General features: G+C 43.6%; 1 protein-coding gene across 1 annotated transcript; it reads left to right on the forward strand.

Annotated features, from left to right (window-relative positions):
• The first annotated feature begins 398 nt into the window (after positions 1 to 398).
• Positions 399 to 15,596, forward strand: LOC141110612 (cornifelin homolog A-like). The gene is made up of 4 exons (XM_073602052.1): positions 399 to 552; positions 6,964 to 7,072; positions 9,466 to 9,599; positions 12,182 to 15,596. Exons 2-4 carry the CDS (start codon positions 6,973 to 6,975, stop codon positions 12,269 to 12,271), a joined length of 324 nt encoding a protein of 107 aa, XP_073458153.1. The 5' UTR covers positions 399 to 552; positions 6,964 to 6,972; the 3' UTR covers positions 12,272 to 15,596.
• The last annotated feature ends 9,511 nt before the right edge of the window (positions 15,597 to 25,107 follow it).

The following is a 25,107-nucleotide window of genomic DNA, read 5'->3' on the forward strand; positions in this document are numbered from 1 at the left end:
AAGGAAAGAAGATACAAAGGTCATATAGTCCAAAAGGACATGAAAGAAAAAAAAATGAAAGGTAGAAAAGCAATGGAGCAAAAAAAAAAAAAAGATAGTAAAAGAAATGAGAAAAACAGGAGGAATGAAGGCAAATAATTATTTAAAAAAAGACAGTGAATTGGAAGAAGGGGGCAAAACATCATTTTGAGTTGGAAAATGTGTACTAGATGCTAAGCTAAGGAGTCCTAAGTTTATTATTGGCGTGTAAAGCATAAAGTCAGTTTCCAGAGTCTACTTTTGTTGCTAGCAACATGTATCCCCAACAAACAGCAGGGGTTGGGGTAGGCAGGCGGGGGCAGAGAGGTAGCAGTTGGGATGGGAGCAGCACCTTGTAGATGATACAGAGATTAGGAAGGTAACTGTTACATGATGCTAAGGGAGGTGTTGGAAACCCAAGGTCAAGTTACCTGCAGTATCCTCCCAGATTTGGCTCAGTGGTACTGTATAAATACCTAACTCAAGGCAGACTTTACAATCAGCATCTTTATTCAGGATATCTCTGCAGCACAAGTAAGTTTCAGCTATGGTGACTTTTCTCATCATTTCTTTCTGTCTGAGGCTGCTTTCTGCAATTCTGGATGGGCACTGAACTATAATACGGATAGATAAGAACAGCACACATATTATATTATTATTATTATGATTATTATTATTATTATTATTAATAATAATAAAATATATGTATATAAATGCATTTTAAACTGCAGTATGTTTAAGTGGCATTGCATCTCATTAACGGACATATGAATCTATTTTGGTAAAGCTGGAGCCTATGTGGTACAAATGTCAATTTAAACTTAACTTAGTGCTGCATGCAGCCGACTCATCTTTATTCAACCTCTTTTGGGTTTTTAAGAGCCAACTGCTGTGCAATTGAATAATTGTAGCATGAACATGCAAGCTTATTTTGGCCCAAAGGGTTTGGCCAGAGCTGGTTAAGGACTCATGGGGCAACTTGGGGTGTCCACTGGAAAAGAAAATAGGGAAGCAGGAGAGCCCTTTTAGTGTAGTGAGTGATTTAAATATAGCGCTTAACTCAAAGAGGTTTAACAATAGAACAAAAAGCAAGAAAATGACTTACATCTGCTAAGGTTGTGGTAACCCCATCAGGTAGAAGCACGCAACCTTCTGTGAATGCAGGTGAAGAATACCCTGTCCCCATGCAGGATTACAAAGGTCACTCTTCATGCTTTAGGGCTCTCAGGTAGGTTGAACTAGGTGAGTTAGGAGAGGTCTGAAAAAAACCTGTTGGTGGAATAAGTCGCAGAGGTGCCCATCGTCTTGTGGTTAAGGATGGATCAGAGTTGTCTGGTATAATAAACATCAAATTGCTTTATTTTACCAAAAAGACATGTTTTATGGCTTTAAAATGCCACTTCATCAGTTAAGGGTGATACACCAATGTTTCTCATTCCCTGGTGGTCTAGGTCAAGTCAGAGTCAATGCAATGGAAGACTTGAGCTGACCTAGACCACCAGGCAATGAGAAACATCAGTGATTCCTCCTAACTGAATATTTGACAATTTGAAGCCATGAAAAGTGTCTTTTTTTGTGTGAAATAAAGCTATTTGATGTTTATTATACCAGATGATTCTAATCCATCCTTAACCACACAACAATGGGCACCTCTGCAGCTTGGACCATCAACAGGCTTTTTTCAGGCTTCTTCTAACTCACTTGAGCCACTTCATGTTACTCAGGGCAACCACACCTGCTTGGGGAGCCAGCGCTATCCACCTAACTGCATATTCATTACGGCAGTGCAGCACCAAATGTTGATGTGCTAAGCATTATAACCAATGGCAGTCAATCAAAAATTATCCAAACTCACCCAGCTCCATAAAAATGATTCAGTTGGGTTGGCTTCCAAAATAAGAGAATCTTTTATGCAAAGTCATAATAATTGTCTTTTTTGCCTATTTTTTAGATCCTATCCGTATCCAAAATTAATTTCAGTTTAGATCTTCGATCTTCACATATTGTTTTTAAGCAAACACAAGTACAATGCAGGGTTTCTATTTGCTCTTTATTTATACGTTAAGATTCTGTAGATTGTTACAGTGACTTGACTCACTTTTTCACTTGGTTTATTATAAAGCTATCTGGGTTATTCAGTGAAAGAGTACAGAAAGCAATGTGGAATTTTAAAGTAACCCATTAACTCCAGCTGTTTCAATTTTCTTAAAGTGTTACTAAACCCACAACAGTAAAATCAGTCTGTATATGCAGTAAAGCATGCTTGTTATACTCACTGTGGATCCTAAGGAATTAATCCTCTGCATTGTGTAAAAAGGCTGTTTGATCCTGGTTTCTCTGATCATCCCCTCCTTCCACTGTCCCCAATATATTTCCTGATAACACAGAGTCTATAGAGTCAGGCTGCACATGCTCAGTTTGGTGTGTATTGCTAGAGGGGTCTTTTTTTTTCTTCTTGGGACGGTGCATGCGATCAGCACAGGGCCAATCAGCACTGTCCAGACAGAGGGTCAGGGGTCCTGTAGCCTCATAGAGCAGTCAGAAAACTCCTCCTACAAGCATTAACCAGTGCTTGGCTGGACACTGATAGAAGTCACAAGACTGATGAGAAAGGGTATTTAGCAGTTTATATTTACTAAAACAATTTCAATGTTCTGTGTACTGTGGGAGACCAGATATAGTGAATAGGTCCTGGGTTTAGTAACACTTTAAGATAGCGAGAAATACATTTTAGAATTCGGATAAATTGCTATGGTTATTTCACATTAAAATTAGTTTTTTTTAAATATATTTATTTTAACCTAATGTGAATGTTCTTTGTGACATGAGTAGCGATTGCTCAGATGTGTATGGTAAAAGAACCTGTCTACCTAAAGTATCTAATTTATAGGTAAAATATTATGGACTGAGTCGTCCAATGTTCTGAAGTGTAATTCCCCCCCCCCCACACCGTAGTTGACACCCACCCTGGGACTGTTCCACCACTTTTTGGTTTTCTTTCTACTCCTTATAATGTCAAATTAAAAATCAGAAATTGGTGGCCCTGGTATGGCCTGGAGACTCAGTGTAGAGATCTTATTGCTGGAAACCGCAAGAAACCTTAAACAGGCCATTGTCTGCCTGTGATTTCTTTTTTAAACTGTGCGTTCAGAAAATCGACCATGGAGCTCTAGCCTAAGCAGGAAGCAGAGCCTTAATATGTAATTGGCAAATACATATATGCACTTATTTACATTACCATAAAGTATTGAATTACAGCCAAAATGTTATTGATAAAGCCAACCTCCAGCCATTTTTACTTTGGATTGAAGACTTCCTTTCTCTTCTGTTTTAAGAACGTAACCAGCAGTAAGGGGAGAATTCCCACCTTTTGTAGGTAAACAGGTTACCCCATTGGATGACACAGCTCTAATGCCCTGTACACACGATCAGACATTCCGACAACAAAATCCATCAGATTTTTTCCGACGGATGTTGGTTCAAACTTGTCTTGCATACACACGGTCACACAAAGTTAGTCAGAAATTCTGAACGTCAAGAACGCGGTGACGTACAACACGTACGATGAGCCGAGAAAAATTAAGTTCAATAGCCAGTGCGGCTCTTCTGCTTGATTCCGAGCATGCGTGGCACTGTGTGTGTCGGAATTGTCTACACACCATCGGAATTTACGCAAACGGATTTTGTTGTCGGAAAATTTTAGAGCCAGCTCTCAAACTTTGTGTGTCGGAAATTCCGATGGAAAAAGTCCGATGGAGCCCACACAGGGTCGGAATTTCCGACAACAAGCTCCGATCGCACATTTTCCATCGGAAAGTCCGAACGGGTGTACAGGGCATAAGACTGCCAGCAGTGACAACTTTAGCATATTAGATTTCTAGTCATTCTGTCCTAGTGACAGTGGTCACATTGGTAAAGGTGAATCTCCTCATTAGGGAATCAATGGCAATCTTACAGAAGTTTTATCCTTGTCAAGCTCTATCCAAAACTAGAAAAACAAAAATAATATGTAGGCTACCATTGAGGACTTTTTCTTCTTAAAATGTTAGCTGCCTGATTGTCCATAATGCTTTGGCAACACTGACCTGGAACAAGCATAAATATAAACATTTCTGACTTTTTTGATGTGTGTTTGATGCATGCCACTTCCAGGTCAGTGACTTTATATTAAATCCAGAGAGCTAGCATTTTCAGAAGAAGGCCAACAGTGACAGCCTGCACATTTTTCTTATGACAGGTGCACTTTTTAAAATCCTCTATTCAGTCCCATACTACTATTTACAGAGAGGGAAAGAGCTTTTTTTCAGAATGTCAGGGTTGTTGACGTGGATCAGTAGTAACAGGAAACTGTAGATTTTAGAAATAACATTTTGATGAATGTGCAGACTGTGACTCCCACTTATCTCTAGAGACCTGGTATAATTACAACTCTTCTCGGAATATTAGATGAACCTGGAAATAACTGATGTGATGTTGTGACCTTTCTCAGGGGACCTCCAGCTGTTCCTTAAGATGTTCTCATCTTGAGACTTAGCTTTTGCATATGTTGACATCACAAACTGATTACCTTGGGCCTTGTGTATAAAAAGTGTTGTTCTTGCCTGTAGCAACCAGTTGGGTCCACCCTTCAGTCTCTATATCTCTACTGGAAAAATGACAGCTGGAATTTGAATGGGTAGTGGCAGGGCTGCTGTTAGAAATCACAGGGGCCCCAAGCAGCCTACCTGACAGGGTCCCCATACCAGAAGTGACTGAGGACATCGATTTTATCAGTCCCTTTCTTTGCAGCCTCAGTTGCAAAGATAAATTAATTGGAAGCGCTCTGAGGCTTCTTGTTCATTCACAAACAGAAACATAGTAAACACACTTTACTGTGCTTCAGTGATGAATAGACACAGGAGTGATTGCTACCTATCACTCACTGTGTTCTTTCAGGAAAGGAAGGGGCCAATAAATTATACCTTTACTGGTCCCTTCCCCTGCTCTCCATTCGTAAACATCCCCCTTTAGCTGCTGGCAGGAGTGAAGAGGAGGGAAGCCAGCAGCGCTGAGGGGGAAAAGGGCACACAGGGGAGCCTGGACAGCAGATGGAAGGGGTCCATGTGCTAGAACCACTTCCCTGTAGTGCAGCCAGAGGGATAGCTGGCAGTTTTGCAGGGGAAGGCAAAAGAGGATTGGTGTCTACAATACAGTACAGCTGTCCCTCCTGCTCAGCAGGTGACTGGACCCCCTTTTGAACTGGTGGGGCCAAGTACAGGAGGGCTGGCTGTACTGCCTTATCAGCGGCCCTGGGTACTGGGGCAGGAGTACAAGTTTCCTTTAGAACTCATCTGCAAAAGCATGTAAGAAGCAAGAGCTGCCTGTTTTGTCTTAAATCCTGACCGGACACAGGTACAGCCTTTGACACACTGGTCCTGCTCTCAAATGCCAAGGGTACTAGATAGCCAGGCCAGTGCTTAAATTAATTTAAGCTCCCATACAGATCTCAGAAGAAAATATCATTTTTATCAAATCTAAAATAATAAATGAGGGCAACTTTGGGTCTTGTCTTATTGGCAAATTGTGAACTTTAGCTCTACCAGCTAATTATGCTTCCCTTCCCATTCCTATGTCACATAGGCTTGAAAACTGCTCACCTCTTTTGAATTCAATTAATGCACAGCGAGTATGTATTTGAGCATTAATTGAATGTGGCCTGTAAATTCTAGACATGTGCACACTGAAATATTTTGTTTTGGAATTTTAGTTTCGTCCCGCAAATTTTTTTATGTAGTTACTCCCGAAATTTGTTTTTATTTCTTTAATTTCGTTGAAAAATGCATTCCTATGAAAATCCAAATTAATTAAGGTTGAATCTGTCAATTGAAGACTTATGCCGCGTACACACCAACGGACTTTCCGGCAGACTTAGTCCGGCGGACCGGACTCCGTCGGACAATTCGATGGTGTGTGGGCTCCAGCTGACTTTTTTCCCCCAAAAGTCAGACGGACCTAGATATAAAACATGTTTCAAATCTTTCCGACGGACTCGAGTCCGGTCGAAAAATACGCTCGTCTGTATGCTAGTCCGACGGACTAAAACTGACGCTAGGGCAGCTATTGGCTACTGGCTATCAACTTCCCTATTTTAGTCCGGTCGTACGTCATCACGTACGAATCCGTTGGACTTTGGTGTGATCGTGTGTAGGCAAGTCCGTTCATTAGGAAAGTCCATCAGAAGTCCGCCGAAAGTCCGTCGAATAGACCGTTGGACCAGTCCGGTCGAAAAGTCCACTCGTGTGTACGTGGCATTATGGTGTCTGTCGGATGTTCTAGGAAGATTCGATAAAGCAGCTAAACTGTACAAAGCCGCCATCGTACATTTCTGGTCGAATGCTCTGCCCACAAGCTATAGTAGAATCCTAATGTTGTTTGACAAGTAATAATCATTATTATGTTTTTAGCTGCTTCGTCGAATCTTCATGTTGAACGATATTACCGCAGGTTCGATAGACACAGATCGCTATTGTCACTGTCATGTCGAATCTTCTATTTATATCGAACTGTTGTTGCAATGATATGAAACTATAAAGGACACGAAAATAAAGCATTTTTTTATTTCGGATCTTTTGGATTTCGGATTCTGCGCGTTTGTTATCGTGTTGTTAAAACAAACGCGAAAATCCCCGAAATTCGGGCGAAAATGCTTTCGGACGATAACGAATGCACATGTCTAGTAAATGCACAGGGGCCCTTTTGTGACTATTTTCGCCACTAAAGAAAAGTATCAGCATCTGCAGGGGCCAGCGTTAAAGTAAACTTGTTGCTTGGCCCTGTAGAGTCAAAACACAGGTCCTCTGCAGATTATGTCTAGTAGATCTGTCCGGTATTAAGGTGTATGAGGTTCAGTATATACTTACTGTTTCCCAGCCTGATTGATGATGTATTATTTGTGTTCTATTTAAGGTCACCACCATGTCTTATCCAGTGACCATGCAGCCCCAGGCAATGCCGGCCTATACTACCAGCCAATGGAGCTCCGATATTATGGACTGCTGTGCAGACATGGGCATCTGTATGTATTATAGGTTTTACAATGTACCTAAAAGGCATATTAATGACTATCTATTCTTCCCTAAAGTTTAGAAATTATGATGAGGGAACAAATGGGCCTGATGCACTGAGATTTTCCTGTAGGCTGGCAGTCTGTTTTCTAACTAGCTCTGATCGCTAGACAAACCTCTGTCACTGCAATACTTCAACCTCTGCACCAGTCTGAACTTGCTTTGTGTTGGCATTTAAGACATTTTCACTATGGGTCATTAACCACTTCCCATCCAGGCCAATTCTGACATTTCTCTTCTACATGTAAAATTCATCATTTTTTTGCTAGAAAATTACATAGAACCCACAGACAATATATATGTTTTTTTTAGAAAAGACCCTAGAGACTACATTGTCGGTTGTTGAAACTTTTTATCTCGCACGGTATTTGCGCAGCAATTTTTCGAACACTTTTTTTTTGTTTCATGCTTAAAAAAAAACAAAACAAAACATTAAAGTTAGCCCAATTTTTTCGCATAATGTGAAAGATGAAGTTACGTCGAGTAAATAGATACAGTACCTAACATGTCACGCTTCAAAATTGTACACGCTCGTGGAATGGCGCAAAACTTCGGTGTTTAAAAATTCCCATAGCCACTGCTTTAAAATGTTTTACTGGTTACATGTTTTGAGTTACAGAGGAGGTCTAGGGCTAGAATTATTTCTCTCACTCTAACGTTCGCGCCTATAACTCACATGTGTGGTTTGAACACCGTTTTCATATGTGGGTGGGACTTACGTATGCGTTCGCTTCTGCATGTGAGCACACGGGGACAGGGGCGCTTTACTTTTTTTTTTTTTATTGTTAATTTGACACTTAAAAAAAAAAAAAAATTATCACTTTTATTCTATTACTATTATTCCTATTACATGTAAAACATCCCTTGTAATAGGAATATGGCATGACAGGTGCTCTTTACAGTGATATATGGGGTCAATAAGACCTCACATCTCACCTCTAGGCTGGGAAGCCTGAAATTAAAAAAAAAAAAAAACGATCTCAGCTTCCCAGCCGAGGTGGTGCCATTTGTTTGAATGCAGAGGGTGGTGCCGGGAGGTGGGTAGTATTAGCGCCTTTATATGATTGGGTGCTCAAACTGAAGACAGATTCTTTTACCTTTAGGACCCCTTCACTCTGTTGCAGGAACACTTGTACCATGGTAAATTGCCATTCATTTGAGGGCCACCCCAATGCACTGTCACAGTAGCATGCAAAGCACTGCACTGCAGTTCGCCACAATATAAAAAAAAAAATGGGTAAATTTATATTCCTATATTCAAAGTTCAGTTTGATTTGTCCACTGAACCATAGGTGTGCGCAGCCTATTGCATTAGGATGTGCACCCCAAAGCTCAAACACACATGGTCTTTCTCTGCAGCCTCAGCTGCGCTGGACAGTGAATGAATGGGAAGTGCCCTGTGCTGAGTGGCTTCCTGTTCATTCATGAACTGAAGCATAGTAAACAGTTTACTATGCTCCAGTTAACAGTGAGTGAGTGTGTTCATTCAGAAAAGGAAAGGGGCCTGATACCGAGGTTTTGGCCAACATCAAAAGTCCTGAGCATGAGAGAATGAGCCTTTAAAATCAACTGGGTAAGGTTTATTGAAGAAACAATGTATACAGAAGAAGGTTCCCTAGGGAAATATTATACCATCTGGGGGAAATGGTTGGATTTAAAAAAAACTTTGAGTTATATGGATGTGTTGAGCACCCGATATTGTTGGCAGATGTGGACTAGGATATTGGATCTTCTGGGGCACAGAGGAGTAGGGACGACACCGGAATTGATAAGAAAGAGAAGGTGTGGGATCCTTAGGGGATGGAGGATTGGGAGGGGGATATGTTTTGTTGGGCTTTCCTTTTTTTTTTTTTTTTTTTTTTTTTGGGGGGGGGGGGGGGGGGGGTGAGGGTTTGTCAGAAGTTTCATGTGAATTGTATTGGAAAATGATAATCAAGTGTCATGTAAGAATTTTTTTTTTAATATTTTATATTATTAAAAAGAGAATATACATAAAAAAGAAAAGGTAGGGGGCAGTAAATTTCATATTATTAGCCCCTTCCCCTGCTCTCCATCCTGAAACAAGGGGGGCAGTAGGGGGAATTGGCACCGCACATAGTGATTAGGGTGTACCCAGGCACACCTGGCACACCCCCTGAGCACACCTATGATTGAAACAAAAAGTGGATCCCCCAGCAGCTCCTGAAAAAAAAAGCAGCTCCTAGTTCTATACTTGTCTGTCCCCCACAAGCTCGCTAGTCCAGTGTATGACACCACTCCACTTCCAGCTGAAATGAGCATTCTTGAGCCCACTTTCTTGGGCTCTTTTTTGACTTTCATTAACCCAAGTTCTTCTCTCTTGCAGGCCTTTGCGGAACATTTGTCCCTGGCATTCTGGCGTGCAAAATAGCCTCAGACTACGAGTGCTGCTGTTTGCCGATTTTAGGAGGAGCCACACTGGCCATGCGCACTGGCATCAGAGAACGATACCACATCCCGGTACGGGTTAGACTAAGCATAAGGCACAAAGTCATTTCTTCTGTCTTTACCATTAAAATATGTTTATTTTAAGAGAATGTATGGTGGCTTTGTATATATTTTCTTTATTATAGTCAGGATTAAAAAATAGAATTCCTAAAGCATAGCTGTAGTTTTGTACAAATCTTTGAATAATCTCATCCAATCCGTTGTGTTGTTGTCAGTGCTCCTACTGGCTGATTGACAACTGTTCTGATTATTTGGCAACTGAAACTGGGACTTCTGTAACTGTAACCGTCAGGGCTGGACTGGGACAAAAATTTGGCCCTGGACTTCACCCAGACTGGCCCACTTTGACAGGTCTCTCCCATGCCGGCTTGCCACCCAAGCCCCCCCCCCCACTAGCTATTAGCCGTTCTACATTATTTCTCTTATAGGCAGTATCAGTGGGGAAGCTAGACATTATTTCACCTGGGGCAAAGAATCAGTTTGGCGCCCCCCCCCCAATGGAACAAGATTAGGCAGGAAAGTGAGGCCGCCCTCCTTCCAGATCGTATGATGAGCTTCTAAGTGTTGACTCCTGAGCATCATGTCTGTATTCAGGCGCGCTGCATAACTAGCCAGGGAGAGGAGGTGAGCACTGCGGGGGGGGGGGGGGACAGAGGACTGGAGGGAGGCAGCGGTCCACTGTCACTGAAATCGGCCCACTGAGCCATCGGCCCACCGGGAAACTCCCTGTAGTCCCAATGGCCAGTACATGCCTGGTAACCGTGCACTCTTGTAATAAGCAGTAGTAAAAATGTTGGGGAGGTGGAACACCAATATGATAATGCTATTGACAAACTGAACCATGTACAGTGCATCCGGAGAGTATTCACAACGCTTCACTTTTTACACATTTTGTTATGTTACAGGCTTATTTCAAAATTAATTAAATTCATTATTTTCTGCAAAATTCTACAAACAATACCCCATAATGACAATGGGAAAGAAGTTTGTTTGAAATCTTTGCAAAGTTATTAAAAATAAAAAATGAAAAAAAAAATCACATGTACATACTGTAAGTATGCACAGCCTTTGCCATTGACACTCAACATTGAACTCAGGTGCATCTTGTTTCCACTGATCATCCTTGAGATGATTCTACAATTTGATTGGAGTCCACCTGTGGTAAATTCAGTTGATTTGACATGATTTGGAAATGCACACACCTGCCTATATAAGATTAACAGTGCATGTCAGAGCACAAACCAAATGACGTCCAAGGAATTGTCTGTAGACCTCCGAGACAGGATTGTATTGACGCACAGATCTGGGGAAGGGTACAGATACGTTTATGCAGCATTGGAGGTCCCAATGAGCACAGTGGCCTCCATCATCCCTAAATGGAAGAAGTTTGCAACCACCGGGACTCTTCCTAGAGAGGGCCACCCGGCCAAACTGAGCGATCGGGGGAGAAAGTCCTTAGTCAGGGAGGTGACCAAGAACCCGATGGTCACTCTGACAGAGCTCCAGCATTTCTCTGTTGAGAGAGAAAAACATTCCAGAAGAACAAACATCTCTGCAGAACTCCACCAATCAGGCCTGTATAGTAGAGTGGCCAGATGAAAAAGGCACATGACAGCCCACAGGGAGTTTGCTAAAAGGCACCTGAAGAACTCTCAGACCACGAGGAACAACATTTTCTGGTCTGATCAAACAAAGATTGAACTCTTTGGCCTGAATGACAAGTGTTATGTCTAGAGGAAACCAGGCATCGCTCATCACCTGACCAATACATCCCTACAGTAAAGCATGGTGGTGGCAGCATCATGTTGTAGGGATGTTTTTCAGCAGGAACTGGGAGACTAGTCGGGATCGAGGGAAAGATGAATGCAGCAATGTACAGAGACAACCCTGATGAAAGCCTGCTCCAGAGCACTCTGGACCTCAGACTGAGGCGAAGTTTCATCTTCCAACAGGACAACGACCTTAAGCACACAGCCACTGTAACAAAGGAGTGGCTACAGGACAACTCTGTAAATGTCCTTGAGTGGCCCAGCCAGAGCCCAGACTTGAACCCAATTGAACATCTCTGGAGAGATCTGAAAATGGCTGTGCACGGATGCTCCCCATCCAACCTGATGGAGCTTGAGAGGTCCTGCAAAGAAGGATGGGAGAAACTGCCCAAAAATAGGTGTGCCAAGCTTGTAGCATCATACTCAGAAAGACTTGAGGCTGTAATTGGTGCCAAAGGTACTTCAACAAAGCATTGAGCAAAGGCTTTGAATACTTATGTACATTTTTTTTTTTTTTTATTAAATTTGCAAAGATTTTAAACAAACTTGTCATGTTGTCATTATGGGGTTTTGTTTGTAGAATTTTGAGGGAAATAATGAATGTAATCCATTTTGGAACAAGGCTGTAACATAACAAAATGTGGAAAAACTGAAGCGCTGTGAATACTTTCCAGATGTACTGTATCTTATTTTACCACAGTTCCACTGTAAATCCCTTTTAGCAAGCAGCCTCATTCTTTATTAATTCTTCATACATCTATCCTTTCAAAATAATTCACAATGTCTGAGTGTTATCTCTAAGTTAGCTCTGTTTTCCTCCTCCAGGGAAGTATCTGCAATGACTGGGTGCGCCTTGTATTCTGTGGACCATGCGCCCTCTGTCAGATGGCCCGTGAGCTGAAGGCCAGGAAATGATGAAGCGCTAGCATGATGGTGTTATGACGAGCATCTATGGAAATCCCAGTGAAGGGGGAGAGGTTACCAAGTGTGTCACCACTGACCCCGCCTTCCCAACCAGCATCTGATAGCACTACAGGAAGAATATTTATTTTGCATGGATGTTACAGTACTAGTTAAAAATGTGAAAGCATTTACAGCCAAGTTGAAAACTGAATTTTAAATTATATATTTATGTTCCCTAATGTCTTCTTAAAATGCTGTAACCTTTTAGGCTGGGATGTGCACCTCTGTGGTATATTACCCCCCCCCCCCCCCGGTTTCTTATATCAATCGGAGAAAACCGCTAAGAATTTGCTTAGGGCTCCTCAGTGCAATCAGGCATCCCAAAACACACCTGCACTATTTTTTGGCAATGCAGCACAAGGCATATAACTTTCACACCTGTGTGGTTCACCATAGTGTAGGTGGATGTTTTGCGTTGGGAAGCCATTAAAAATGAATACCAATGCACTAAGGCTGGATTCACACCACAGCATGGAGCGGCTCCCAGCAGAGGTCCAGTGCGTCCCCGTTCACCGTTTCAGGTCTGATTTCAGCCCGAATTTTTGGCTGAATTCAGACCTGAAATGGACCAGAAGACACACAGGACCCCTGTGCAATTCACACCAGAGCTGCTTCGGAGATGTGTGAACCGGCTCCATAGAGAGCCGGACACAATCTCAAATTCGCATAAGTGTGAACCCAGCCTAATACCTTTGCAAAAGCATGCACAAATTAGTGTTGAGTGGGCTCTAAATCAGTCTAGCAATAGCCAAATAGCAATAACCAAAAATTTCACTTCACTGTTTGCTCTACACCAGCCATTCTCCACCAGATTTCCATGGAACCCTCCGGAGGTAGCTAGGTGTTCCGTGAGCTGTAACTGGTTGACCTCCTATTTAATAGTGCAGCAGCATTACCCCAAGGATCTTTTTGGATATCTGCAACAGTGGCATTCTGACAACCACGGGTTACATTCATGGGCGTTCGCAGAACTTTTTTCCGAGGGGGGGATCATTTTAGGGTCACTCATGCGCCACGCCCTTTTTTAACATGTCATTATCACATTATCATAGTCAGAAACTACAGATGTAGTACAGTCCCTAGGATAAGTAATGGATAATGGCCAACAGGCCCTCTTACCAGACCCAGCAAAACTACAGCAGTGACAGCTGGTTGATCGCTCACTCTGGGTTCCCCGGGGGCGACTCTGGTCAGTAGTGTAGCATGTCTGTACCCTGGCAGTGGCTCAGTCTTTCTATCTCTGGTGGTGCTAGGAAGCGTGGCTCTCTCTGGTGGCGCTGGGCAGCGTGGCTCTCTCTCTGGTGGCGCTAGGCAACGTGACTCTATCTGGTGGCACTGGGCAGCGTGACACTCTCTCTGGTGGCGCTGGGCAGCGTGGCTCTCTCTCTGGTGGAACTGGGCAGCGTGGCTCTCTCTGGCTTCCAGCCAGCACATACCTCGTTCTTTGCCCTGTAGCACTCTCTCCCTCAGTTTTTTTCCTGGTTGCAGTCTCTCAATCTCTCTCTTGATTGAGCTGTAGCCTCCTCCCTGTGGAAAATGGGGTCACCAATCTTTGGGACTACATGTCCCATGATGCTCTCCTCTCCTAGTCTCCTTTGATTGGCCCTCAGTTATGGCCAATGGAGAAGGAACAGAGTGGGCTTGAAGCTGGGTGGGGAACCTGGTGAGAGCCCCCATCTCTTCTCCCTGACAGGAGAAAGGTGAGGGCGAGCGGGGGAGACCTCTGACAACCCGCAGCTTGCCTTTCTCCTGTCACAGCACCGCCGAGTTCTCTGCTGGACTGAGCAGGGAAAAGAGCCCGCAATCACACTACACTGATAGGGGGGGCTTGACAACAACTTGATGGTGTCACCCCACTGGCGGGTGGCACCCGGGTGCAGGCTGCCCGCACCCCCATAGCGATGCCACTGTGCTGAATTTAACAATGCTGATCCGATCCCTGATTCCAGGGGGGGCACTTGACCCCCCTTGCCCCTACCTGCGGATGCCCATAATTGCATTCTTTCCACTTACCACCAATGTAAGGTACATTTTTCCCAATGACCCCTCATGAATTGGTTTTAGTAGGGTTGCCCTGAGACTTGAAAAATATTTTGGGGGTTCCTCTAAGGCAGTGATGGCGAACCTTGGCACCCCAGATGTTTTGGAACTACATTTCCCATGATGCTCAACTACACTGTAGAGTGCATGAGCATCATGGGAAATGTAGTTCCAAAACATCTGGGGTGCCAAAGTTCGCCATCACTGCTCTAGGGTAATAAACTTGAGAAAGGCTGGTCTACACTAATTTAAGGAAAGTAAGTTCCTAAGGGTAACTACTTAGCAAAGTATACCCAATGGTATACAAATTCATATTTTAGCAGTTAATTTTTTTTGGGATAAAACGACATTCTCTTTTTCACATTGATGTATATGGCCAATGGTTATTGATGCATATTCTACACTAAAGCATCCATCCAAAATAATAAATGGCATACAAAGATAATGTGGTGTTGCTCATGCCAACAAAATCAGATGCTTCCCTCAGTTTTATACTCTAGGAGAAGGAAAGTTCCATTCTGCTTGCTGTGGGTACCACCATTTATTTGCAAAATGTGAAACCTGTATGTATAATTCTTTCATTACACCTACCTGTACAGAGATTACTAGTTTGATTTTTTCAGTTTTTCTTAATCTGCATAGATGTCTATTTTTTTACGATGAAAATAAATTTATTACCAATAGAATTGAATTTATACTGTTTTGCACAATTCAGTCCATCTACAGAACTGGACAAATCCACACTGACCATCAATACAGCAATTTTAAGTGGCAAAACTTTTTTTTTTTCATTTTGGATAGAGTAGGGGAGGGTTATAACCCCTGTCAGATGTTTTTCTCCCATCTGTGTCCCATTTCCCATCTTCACTTCCTGCCCCATAGCCAAACAGAAGGTGAGAGGAAATACCTAAAAATTAAGAGAATTTCTTGGGGGCCCCCAGGTCCCCAGAACTAGTGTCCCCATTGTAATAATTCCTCTCTATTACTTTTCTGGGGACAACCCTAAAGTTGGGATTTTCTTTTACTTTTACTTGCAATGATAATGGTAAACAGGACAAATAGGGAGGGCAGATCTCTTTAACAGGGGCACAGACAGCAAAAAAACCTGACAGGTGTTCTAATCTCTCTGCCCTCTATCCAAAACTAAGAAAAAAGTTTTGCCTTTAGTTATACTTTTTTTGTTTGTCTTGTATAGGCTTTCACTTATTAAATAAGTACATTTTCAGTATTTTAAAAACTACAGCATTTATTGAAATTATTTCTGCCATGAAGATGTTTGTTCAATATAGATCTTTGTGGTAGCTGCGTTAGTTTTTATTTTTTCAGGCTCATTTTACTTTATTTTCACCTGGTGATCAGGCCAGTGACATACCTCCTGTCCTAGGGTGACAATGGTACTCACCATAGGCATGTGCAGGGGGTGTACCAGGGCACACTCTAATCACTGCGTGTGATGCTGATTCTCCCTATTGCCTGGGCTTCCCCCTGTGTTGTACCCCCCCAATCACACAGTGCTGCTGGTTTCCCTCCTCTCCTCTCCCCCTGGCTCCTGTGGGGGATATTTCAGAATGGAGAGTGGGAACACACTCACTCACTGTGTTCATTCATAACTGAAGCATGGTAAACTGTGTTTACTATGCTTCAGTTTGTAAATGAACAGAAAGCTGCTCAGCACAGAGCACTTCCCATTCATTCACTGTCTTGTGCAGCTGAAGCTGCAGAGAAAGGCATGTGTGTTTCAGCTTTGGGGTGCATACCCTAATGCAAAAGGCTGAGCACACCTATGGTACTGACTGCTACTACAAAAAAAAAAAGGGGGGGGGGGGTTGGTTGTGGAAGCAAATGTTTAGGGACACATGCACAGTTACGGTTGCTCTACCAAGGGGACCATAAAGATGTTATAATCTTGAGAGAACCAGAAATAGTGCCAGTAAAACCAGATTTTATTGAATTGTTCCTCCTTTCGGTTTAATGTGGCCGTCAATTGTTCCACCAGGTTAATTTCATTTACCACAGCTATCCACTGACCAATTGAAGGAGAATCTGAGCATTTCCATTTTTTGCGGGATATATATTTTAGCGGCATTAAGGAGGTGGATCAAGAGGGACTTCTTATACCAAGCCTCGACATTGGAGTAAGGTGAAGTAAGCTCTGTGCTAGATCGTCTGCAAGTGAAATGTCTGTCAGTCTAAAAACCATTTGCTGAATAGCATCCCAGAAGGGGCGGACAAGGGAGCATGTCCAAAATACGTGTAGTAGTGAACCGTCAGGTTGTTGACATCACCAGCAGGTGGAGGGAACTGAAGGGTAAATCTTATGTAAGAACGTGGATACTCTATACCAGCGGGTCAGGACCTTAAACCCCACCTCCTGGAACCTACTCGCAATTGAGGAGTGGTGTGCAAAATACGTTCTCTCTGACCTTTTGAGAAGACTCAGGTCGCTTTCCCACTTCCGTAGATAGAGAGGTATAAAACTGTCCTGGGGTTCAATCAGTATCCCATACATTAATGACAGAACATGGCGAAGAGGAGCAGGATCTAGGTAGAGCCTCTCAAAAGCAGACGCAGAGTAGCTAGAGGGGGGCACAAAATAAAAGGAGATGAGAAAATATCTAATCTGTGTTGCTCGCCACCTATCTAGAGGGGACGACAGCATTGCTTGAATTTCCTCAATAGTCCACCATCAACCCTCATGAAGAAAGTCTTGGAATCTATGTCTGTTGATCAAGAGAAATTCCCTAAACCTCCTCCCGGACAGACTAGAAGGAAACTCCTGGGCACCAATAACCGGTGACAAAGATGAGGGAGTGTGGGGGACCATCCTGACGCAACCCGTTTTGGCTACTACCGACAGAGTAGTCCCAATCAAAGGGTGGGATTTCAGGGGTACCGGCAGGGTAGAAGTCTGCCACAACAAAGTTGAAAGCGGAAAGGGGGACATTGCCTGTTCCACCCCCACCCACTCCTTCTCTGAGAAATGCGTGGTCCAGTTTAGGGCTCTGGTTAAATGCGTAGTAATATTTAAACGGGTCTGGGAACCCTATGCCGCCCTGGTCTTTTGGTAAGGTCAGGATATGATGAGACAGTCTTTTTGATTTGTAGCCCCAGAGGAAGTTCAAAAACTTCCCACGGACCGACTGTGGAAAGTGACTTGGGACCGCTATTGGTAATGTTTGGAGGAGGTACAATAATTTTGGGAAAACAGCCATCTTTAAAATGCTATTCCTACCAAGCCAGGAAAAAGAATTCCTGTGCCAACGGTGGAGATCTAGGCGTAGAGAGGCAAGCCAGGGGGAGAAATTCTCCTGAAAAACTTCAGACAGTGAGGGGGTAAGATAAACACCCAGATATTTGATTTTGTGGCGAGCCCAAGAGAAGGCGAAATTCTGTTGTATGTTACTGAGAGTCTCCTTACGTAAATTTATGTTCAAAGCTTCAGATTTGTGCACATTAATTTTATAATTAGAAAGAGCGGAGTACGTTCTAAGAACCTGCAATAAATTGGGCGTGGAAGTTTCAGGACTTGTTATAAAAAATAATAAATCATCGGCGTATGCCGCAACTTTATGATGTGCGTTGCTTGCGCCGATGCCTTTTATATTTGTATTGTCCCTAATGTGTGCTAGCAGGGGTTCTAGTACCAATACGATTATAAAGGGTGACAATGGGCAACCCTGTCTCGTCCCATTGCTCAAAGAAAAGGAGGAGGAAATTGCTTCATTGGCCTGGACCGCTGCTGAGGGATGAGAATAGATTGCCTCTATCCATTGACACATATGGGGACCCAAGCCAAGGTATCGCAATGTGCGTTTCATAAAAAGCCAGTTGACCCAGTCAAAGGCTTTCTCCACATCAGCTGAAATCAGCAAGATTGGAGTTTTCCTGGACTGGGCCAAATGGATAAGATTCAAGGCCCTGCTCATGTCATCTCTGGCTTCTCTGGTTGGGACAAATCCTACTTGATCATAATGGACTAACTTGGGGACAAAAGAGATCAGGCGGTTGGCTAGTATCTTGGAAAAGATCTTGAGGTCCGTGTTCAACATCTATATTGGGCGGTAGTTCGCACATCAGTCACATCTCTACCCTCTTTAGGAATCAGAACTATGTGAGCAAATAAGGAATCCCTAGAGAGTAGAGTCCTGTCTAGGAGCACATTGTAAGCTTGCATAAAGCGAGGCACCAGGTGTGTGGCATACGTATGATAATAGAGTAGAGGAAATCCATCGGTCTCGGCGTTTTTCATGTTTCCATTCCTTGAATGGCTTTGAGAACTTCTGGTTCTGCAATAGGGCCTTCCATTTCTTCTCTCTCCTGGGGCGTCAACGTGGGAACACCTGAGGAGAGCAGATCGTCTATTATAGAGGTATGGGTCGAATAGTTAGGCTCTGTACCCACAGGGGCCAAGTTGTAAAGTTTCTCGAAGTAGCTGTGAAAGCAATTGGCATCTCCTGTGATTTATAGATTTTTTGACTCGAAGGGGACGTCAGTGAGGGGATATAGGAACGTGCTGTGGTCTCTCGTAATATACGAGCCAAGGGTTTGCCAGGTTTACCACCAAGTTCATAGAATGGTCTCTGCGAGTACATGAGTTTGGTTTTTGCTTTAGCCAATAAGAGGGAATTAAGAGAGTCACAAAAATTTTATAGATCGATGGCCACATTGCGAGCTAAAGATAGTTTATGTTGTCACTCAATGGCTCTAATGCACTCCAAGAGAGAGTCGACTTCTCGTTGCCTGTCTTTCTTAACTTTAGCTCCCAATTTATTAAGGACTCCCCTGACTACACATTTGTGAGCCTCCCATATCATGCAGGGAGAGGTCACAGAAGCTTTGTTGGCGGCAAAGCATGCTTTAATCTCCTCCTCTACTAGTTTTGCATATTGTGGCTGCTGGATCAAATTTCCATTTAACCCCAAGACCCAGGTTGGTGAGGCCTGCCCCCACAACATGAGAGTCAGTAAGGTTGGAGAGTGATCTGAAAATGTTTGCACCCCAATACTGCTTGATGTCACTAGTGGAAGGGCTGATTGGTGTACTAGAAAATAATCCAATCTCGAGTAAGAGTTGTGAGGGGGCGAAAAAGGGTATAGTCCCGAGTGTCACTGTGCGCAATCCTCCAAGCATCTACCAGGTGAACAGCCGTCAAGGCATTCTTAATCCGACGAAGGGCCACATACAACAGGTGAGAGGACCCCGTGGAGGTGTCCAAGAGAGCGTCCAAAGCCATGTTCAGGTCCCCCCCTAAAATCAACTGCCCCTCTGCAAAGTAATTTTGTCCAGACAACCCTCAATAAAACCCACTTGGCCTATGTTGGGGGCGTAGATATTGACTAGGGTTACAACTTGCCTAAAAATGGAGCCCTTCACAAAAATGTTTTGTCCGAGGTCATCTCTGAGCGTAGTATGAGGTCTCCACCTTAAACGCAGGTGGAGAACGGGCCTATGCGGGGGTGTAGTGTCGACTGTGGTGAGCCCGACAATACACATGGACTACTCCAGACCAAGATAGATGAATAATAAGGGCTGGCCTAGACATAGAACTGGCAATTGAGCTGTTCCCTGCAGTAGTAAAGGTAAATTGCATAAAAGAACCTAACATCTCTGTAATCTGAGGACAAGTAGGAGCTCCAGCATAGGAGCACCGAACGTCCGGGAGTGAAGGTAGTTATGGTTTTCATATAGAATCCAGGGAGTAGCGCAATTTCGCCTATAACAAGCAAACAGACAAAAAGCAGATCAAAAAAACAAAACAAAAAACAGATTAATGTCCCAAATGAGTCCCAGGCGACTAGAGAACCTGGTGTGTCACCTAGACATCCAAAAACAGGTTGTACAGCCAGACAGACTGGAGTATAGGGGGAAACCCCCTAGTTACAATCTGGAGGAGGGACCAGGCATGGACTAAAGTACTTCCCAAGGCGGCTGGATGTCAGGTAAAACTTGCTTATAGCATCAACTAAATAAATGTCTCAGCAGTTCTGGATACCCTGGACCGTAAGGTTAAACAGATTTAAGGCGAACTAGAGTAGAGTGTCGTGCCTGAGGAGGACCTGACTGTTGACAGATCAGTGAAAAGGTCATCCTGGGAAGCTCACAGGACACATGAAGGTTGTCACAGTTCCGGATCAGAAGGATGGATGCGGGACAGTACAGAGGCAGCGCTTCTGGATTGGGACCGTCTACGCCTCTTGAGCAGTGGATTTGACATCTGAGAGGCAGGATCATCAAAAAGGACATCCAGCCAGCTCGGGATGGAGATCGGATCAGATCCGAAAAACGAACAAAGCTCAGGGAGTTGGTCCGGGGACCGCAAGGTGAACTGGTGATTCTTCTTCTGCACTAGCACATGGAATGGGAAGTCCCAGGTATAAGTATCTCCAAATTCACGTATAACAGTTAGGAGGGGTCTAACAGCTCTGCGCATCCCAAGGGTAGCACGGGATAGATCTAGCAAGATTTGAATAGTAGCACTATCAAAGTCAATGAGACCCCTGTGCCATGCCTTCTGTAGGACCAGCTCCTTCACGTTATAGTAATGGACACAGCATAATACATCCTTCAGGTGGCCATTAGCAGGGGATATGCCAGGTGCAACTCTGTGAACTCTATCAAGCTCCATTTCTGCCGTAGGTGTGCTACCGAGGTAAGTATTAAAAATGGAAGTAACTGTCGCAGCAAGGTCCCCAGATGCTGTGGCCTCTGGTAAACCTTGGATCCTAATGTTATTTCTCCTGCTCCTGTTCTCAATATCCTCTGACCTTAGCTGGAGCTGGAGGAGTTGGGCTCTGTGATGGGTCTCCTGTTCAGTTGTGGGGTCAATAGCAGTGACTCTATGGTCAGTATGGGCAACCTGAGCCCGGAGATCCTCCACTTCTTTCTTGAGGGAGGATTCAATCCATTGAGCCCAGTTATCCAGCTCTTGTTTGGTAGGGATAGTGGCTAAACTATGCTGGATTTGCCTGAGAGCTTCTAATGGGGTTGCATCTGCAAGGTTTTGCCTGACTTCAGGGTCAGCAGGAGAGGGAGACAGACTCAGGCATTGAGAGGGGATTGGGGAACAGTCTCTCACCTCAGCTGCAGAAGCCGCAGCTAGAGCAGCGTGACAGGATCGTGGAGGAGAGCGACTCTGGTCTGTACCACGAGATCCGAAGCCTCCGGAGTGAGTGAGGCAAAAAAGTGGGTAATGTCCGTTGTAGGTAATGATTTGGCCGTGGGGTAAGCCCTGTGTGTCAGGAGCACAGGAATCAGTGCCTGGACCCGAAAACACTGTATATAGCTGGTTGCTAAGGAGTTGGCTGGGAAGCTGGCTGCTGCGTCCTTAACCACAGATGAGTCATCAGCTGTCAATGGGCTTCCCCTACTACTTAATTCTAGATCAGCTAGAGTCCTCAAGTTTTGTATAGTTTTATTCCTGGAGTATCCTCCAAAAATCCCCTACCCTATCCAAGTTCCTCAAAATTAAAACTACATAAACAACATCTCCTAGACTGGTCATTGACTACATCGAGCCTAAGTGTATGTGTGCCTAGCTGCAGAAAATACCTTGCACCTGGCTGTCAGTGAAGAAGTGAGGACTGTCAGTGTAATACTCAAGCAGTTCCTATAGGGGTAAGGCTGCACAATGTTTTTTTCTTTTCAAATCAGAAAAACATCAGGCCATCCAAAAGCAATGTTAGTTACAGATGGAGGCTGATGAGCTAGCCCCTGTGTATGTTCTACAGACCCAAAGAAGGAAGATTTTGGGCCCTGCACGTGACTTTGATTTCACATTAAAAAATTTAGCTTTAGTTTATTTGTTTAAAATTAAAACTAGTAATCACGGTATTTATGAAGAGTAGTGGGAAAAGGTAGTGTATTTTTTGGCTGGATATCAGCTTTAACTCACCTTTGTTCCTCTGCTGATCCTTTGTGGCTGTTGGGAACCAGGGAAATCTAGCCCCACCTAGGCTCTAAGTCACAGATGTAGAGGGTTGGGCGAAGCTGAACTTTTACAGGAAAAGATAGGAATTGCAAATATCTTCAGCTATCTATAACTATGAACAGTGGCGTACCAAGAGGGGGGCGTCACCGCCCCGGGTGCCGCACATTAGGGGGTTGTCAGTCCGGGGGTGTGCAGTGTGAGATGAGATTGCAGCAGGGCCGACATAATTAGGGGTGCCCCTGCACTTTCCCAGCTTTGTAAGCAATGCATTAGAAGGGTCAGCAGGGGGCCCAGCGGTGTGGGGGAGGGGGGCTGCCTGTCTCCCCAGTCATCCAGGCAGGCTGTCCCTTGGCAATATTCAATGTCTCCCGAGTCCCAAGGTAGCTGGAGTTACACTTGTTCACTGGCTGATCCTGGAGGAGAAAGAGGAGAGCACACAGGAACTACAAGTACAAGTATCTGCAGCTATGCTGTAAGTGAGCACATTGTCACTGTATACAGCCCTAACCTGCCCCTATAATACCCTATAAAGCCATAACCTGCCCCTATAATACCCTATACAGCCCTAACCTGCCCCTATAATACCCTATACATCCCTAACCTGCCCCTATAATACCTAACCTGCCACCATAATACCTTATACAGCCCTAGCCTGCCACCATAATACCCTATACTGCCCTAGCCTGCCACCATAATACCCTATATGGCCCTAACCTGCCACTATAATACTCTAATCTTCTTAAATTGAGCTGCAGTCGCAGCAAATCACACACTGTTGCTCAAAAGAAGCTACTGCTTCTTTTTAATCGACATGCTTCGTGCGCTGTGATTTTGTTGGGGGGGGGTGCCAAAAATAGGATCCGCCCTGGGTGCCAAATGCCCTAGGTACGCCCCTGACTATGAGTCTACTCATTTGCATGATATGTGGTCATCAAAATTGTGGCTGATTTACGTTAAGCTGTTCTCTTTCATATGTACACCTGGAAACCATGATAAAGAGTGCAGTTCCCCTTTCAATTGAGTCCATATGAACATGTGCCTCTGAATCTCAAGCCTATAGTCACAAACATTCACATCTTTCACCTGTCCTATATCCTTCCTGAAAAGCAGTTACAGATTACTATGGAATTTTAATTATGCCCAATTTAATTATACTAACAATGACTCACATGTTTTCAAGCTGTTTTTAATATTACATTTATTTCCAACCAGTAGATAAGTAGCAATATAAATTGATCTTCATTTAGAGACTGGAAACACAAAGCTCTCCTAAAAGCTCTCGGTTTGACACAAGCAAGATTTAACAATTGAGGTGCCTTTTTTATACAAGCGGAGTGGATCAGCCTTTATTTTGTGCAACGGATTATACAGGTTTATCCAAAAACATTCCGAGTGTGGGTGTGGTGGAGATCTAAAAAAAAACAACAACAAAAAAACCACCAAGAGCACAACCTCTGTAGACTTTGGACTGAAAGCTCATAGAATCGTGGATTGCACAATTTCTAGCTTGCATCACTTCTTATAACCAGCACTGTGAGGATGGAGCCTGTTTTCCAAATATCCAATGAAAGCAGATTAAACTATAAGGTACCAAAAGGGAAACCTTTGAATCAAGTTTGGAATTCTTTGTGGGAACAGTGTGAAGAAGCCAATGAAAGTTTAAGCAGCCTGAAAGCTTGTTTTCCTAAAGCTAACAAAAAGGTAACGTTAGCGAACATTATGAAAATGTTGGCAGTTTTTCAATCAGAAGTTAAAGAAAGAAGCTCAAGTTTAAATTCAGAAATCAAAGCGCCCGAAATGGACCTCTGTGAGAATTGTGGGTCTAGTAAGTCCAAGGAAAAGCTCCTAGAGGAGAACTATAAGAGAAGAGGTGAAATAATTGAATATCTTCTGTCATCAACAGCTCCTTTAGGAACAAATGAAGGTTTGAAAAAACAGATTTATCAGCCCCACCTCTACAACGAAGATGTAAGTGTTGAAAAGCCAAATGGCACAAAAGAATATACTACTATCAAAGGAACTTCAGCAATTGCTGCTACACAAAGACCAGAAGTGGCTGCAATTCCTTTAATACAGCCAGTTTCTTTAGCAACCAAAAGTCCAAGCAACCTGACTTTTCACTTTTTCAATTTGAAGGAAGATAGAGAAGAAAGAAAACAACATGGCACAAACATACATAACTGTATACCTAATCTGGAAAACACTAGCCAACTCAGTGGATACAGTTCGGAAAGAGAGAGTAAAAGCAAAGAGAATACTACCAGAACACTTGCACATTTTTTAACAAATTTCACAAAATACGATCCTGGTAAAGACCCCATTACAAACATGTTTGTTTTTGAGAATGAGTGCTCCCAACATAACCTGGGTCCACGGGAGTCTTGTTTGATGATGAAGTTGTGGTTGCCATCTCAGATGACTGCACGTTTATCAGCCCCTGTCGCTAGTCCTGCCGGAGGTCCACAGTTTTGGTCAAATGACCACTATTGGGGAGATTCTTTGGATCGTGTAAAAGCTCTAATGCAACTCGTCACTGGAGAAGATCATTTGGGAGCTGACATATTGGAAGACCTCAAGGTAACACCGCAGGATGACCCATGGGAATTTGCAAGGAAATTTGAACAAGCCTACAGGTTGGTGATGAATGTTCAAGATCCAAAGCCTCCTCCTACATTGTTAAGGGCTTTAGTAAATAAATTTACCTATGTGGACAGAGTGACACATAATGCAGCCTCCAAAGAGAAAACTATAGATGGTATTGTGAAACTAGTGGACAGCTATCATAGAGATAGTGGGTTGAAAGCAGCACCATTATGGAAAA

This window comes from Aquarana catesbeiana, linkage group LG10 (assembly GCF_042186555.1).
Source record: "Aquarana catesbeiana isolate 2022-GZ linkage group LG10, ASM4218655v1, whole genome shotgun sequence".
In the NCBI taxonomy this organism is placed as follows: domain Eukaryota; kingdom Metazoa; phylum Chordata; class Amphibia; order Anura; family Ranidae; genus Aquarana; species Aquarana catesbeiana.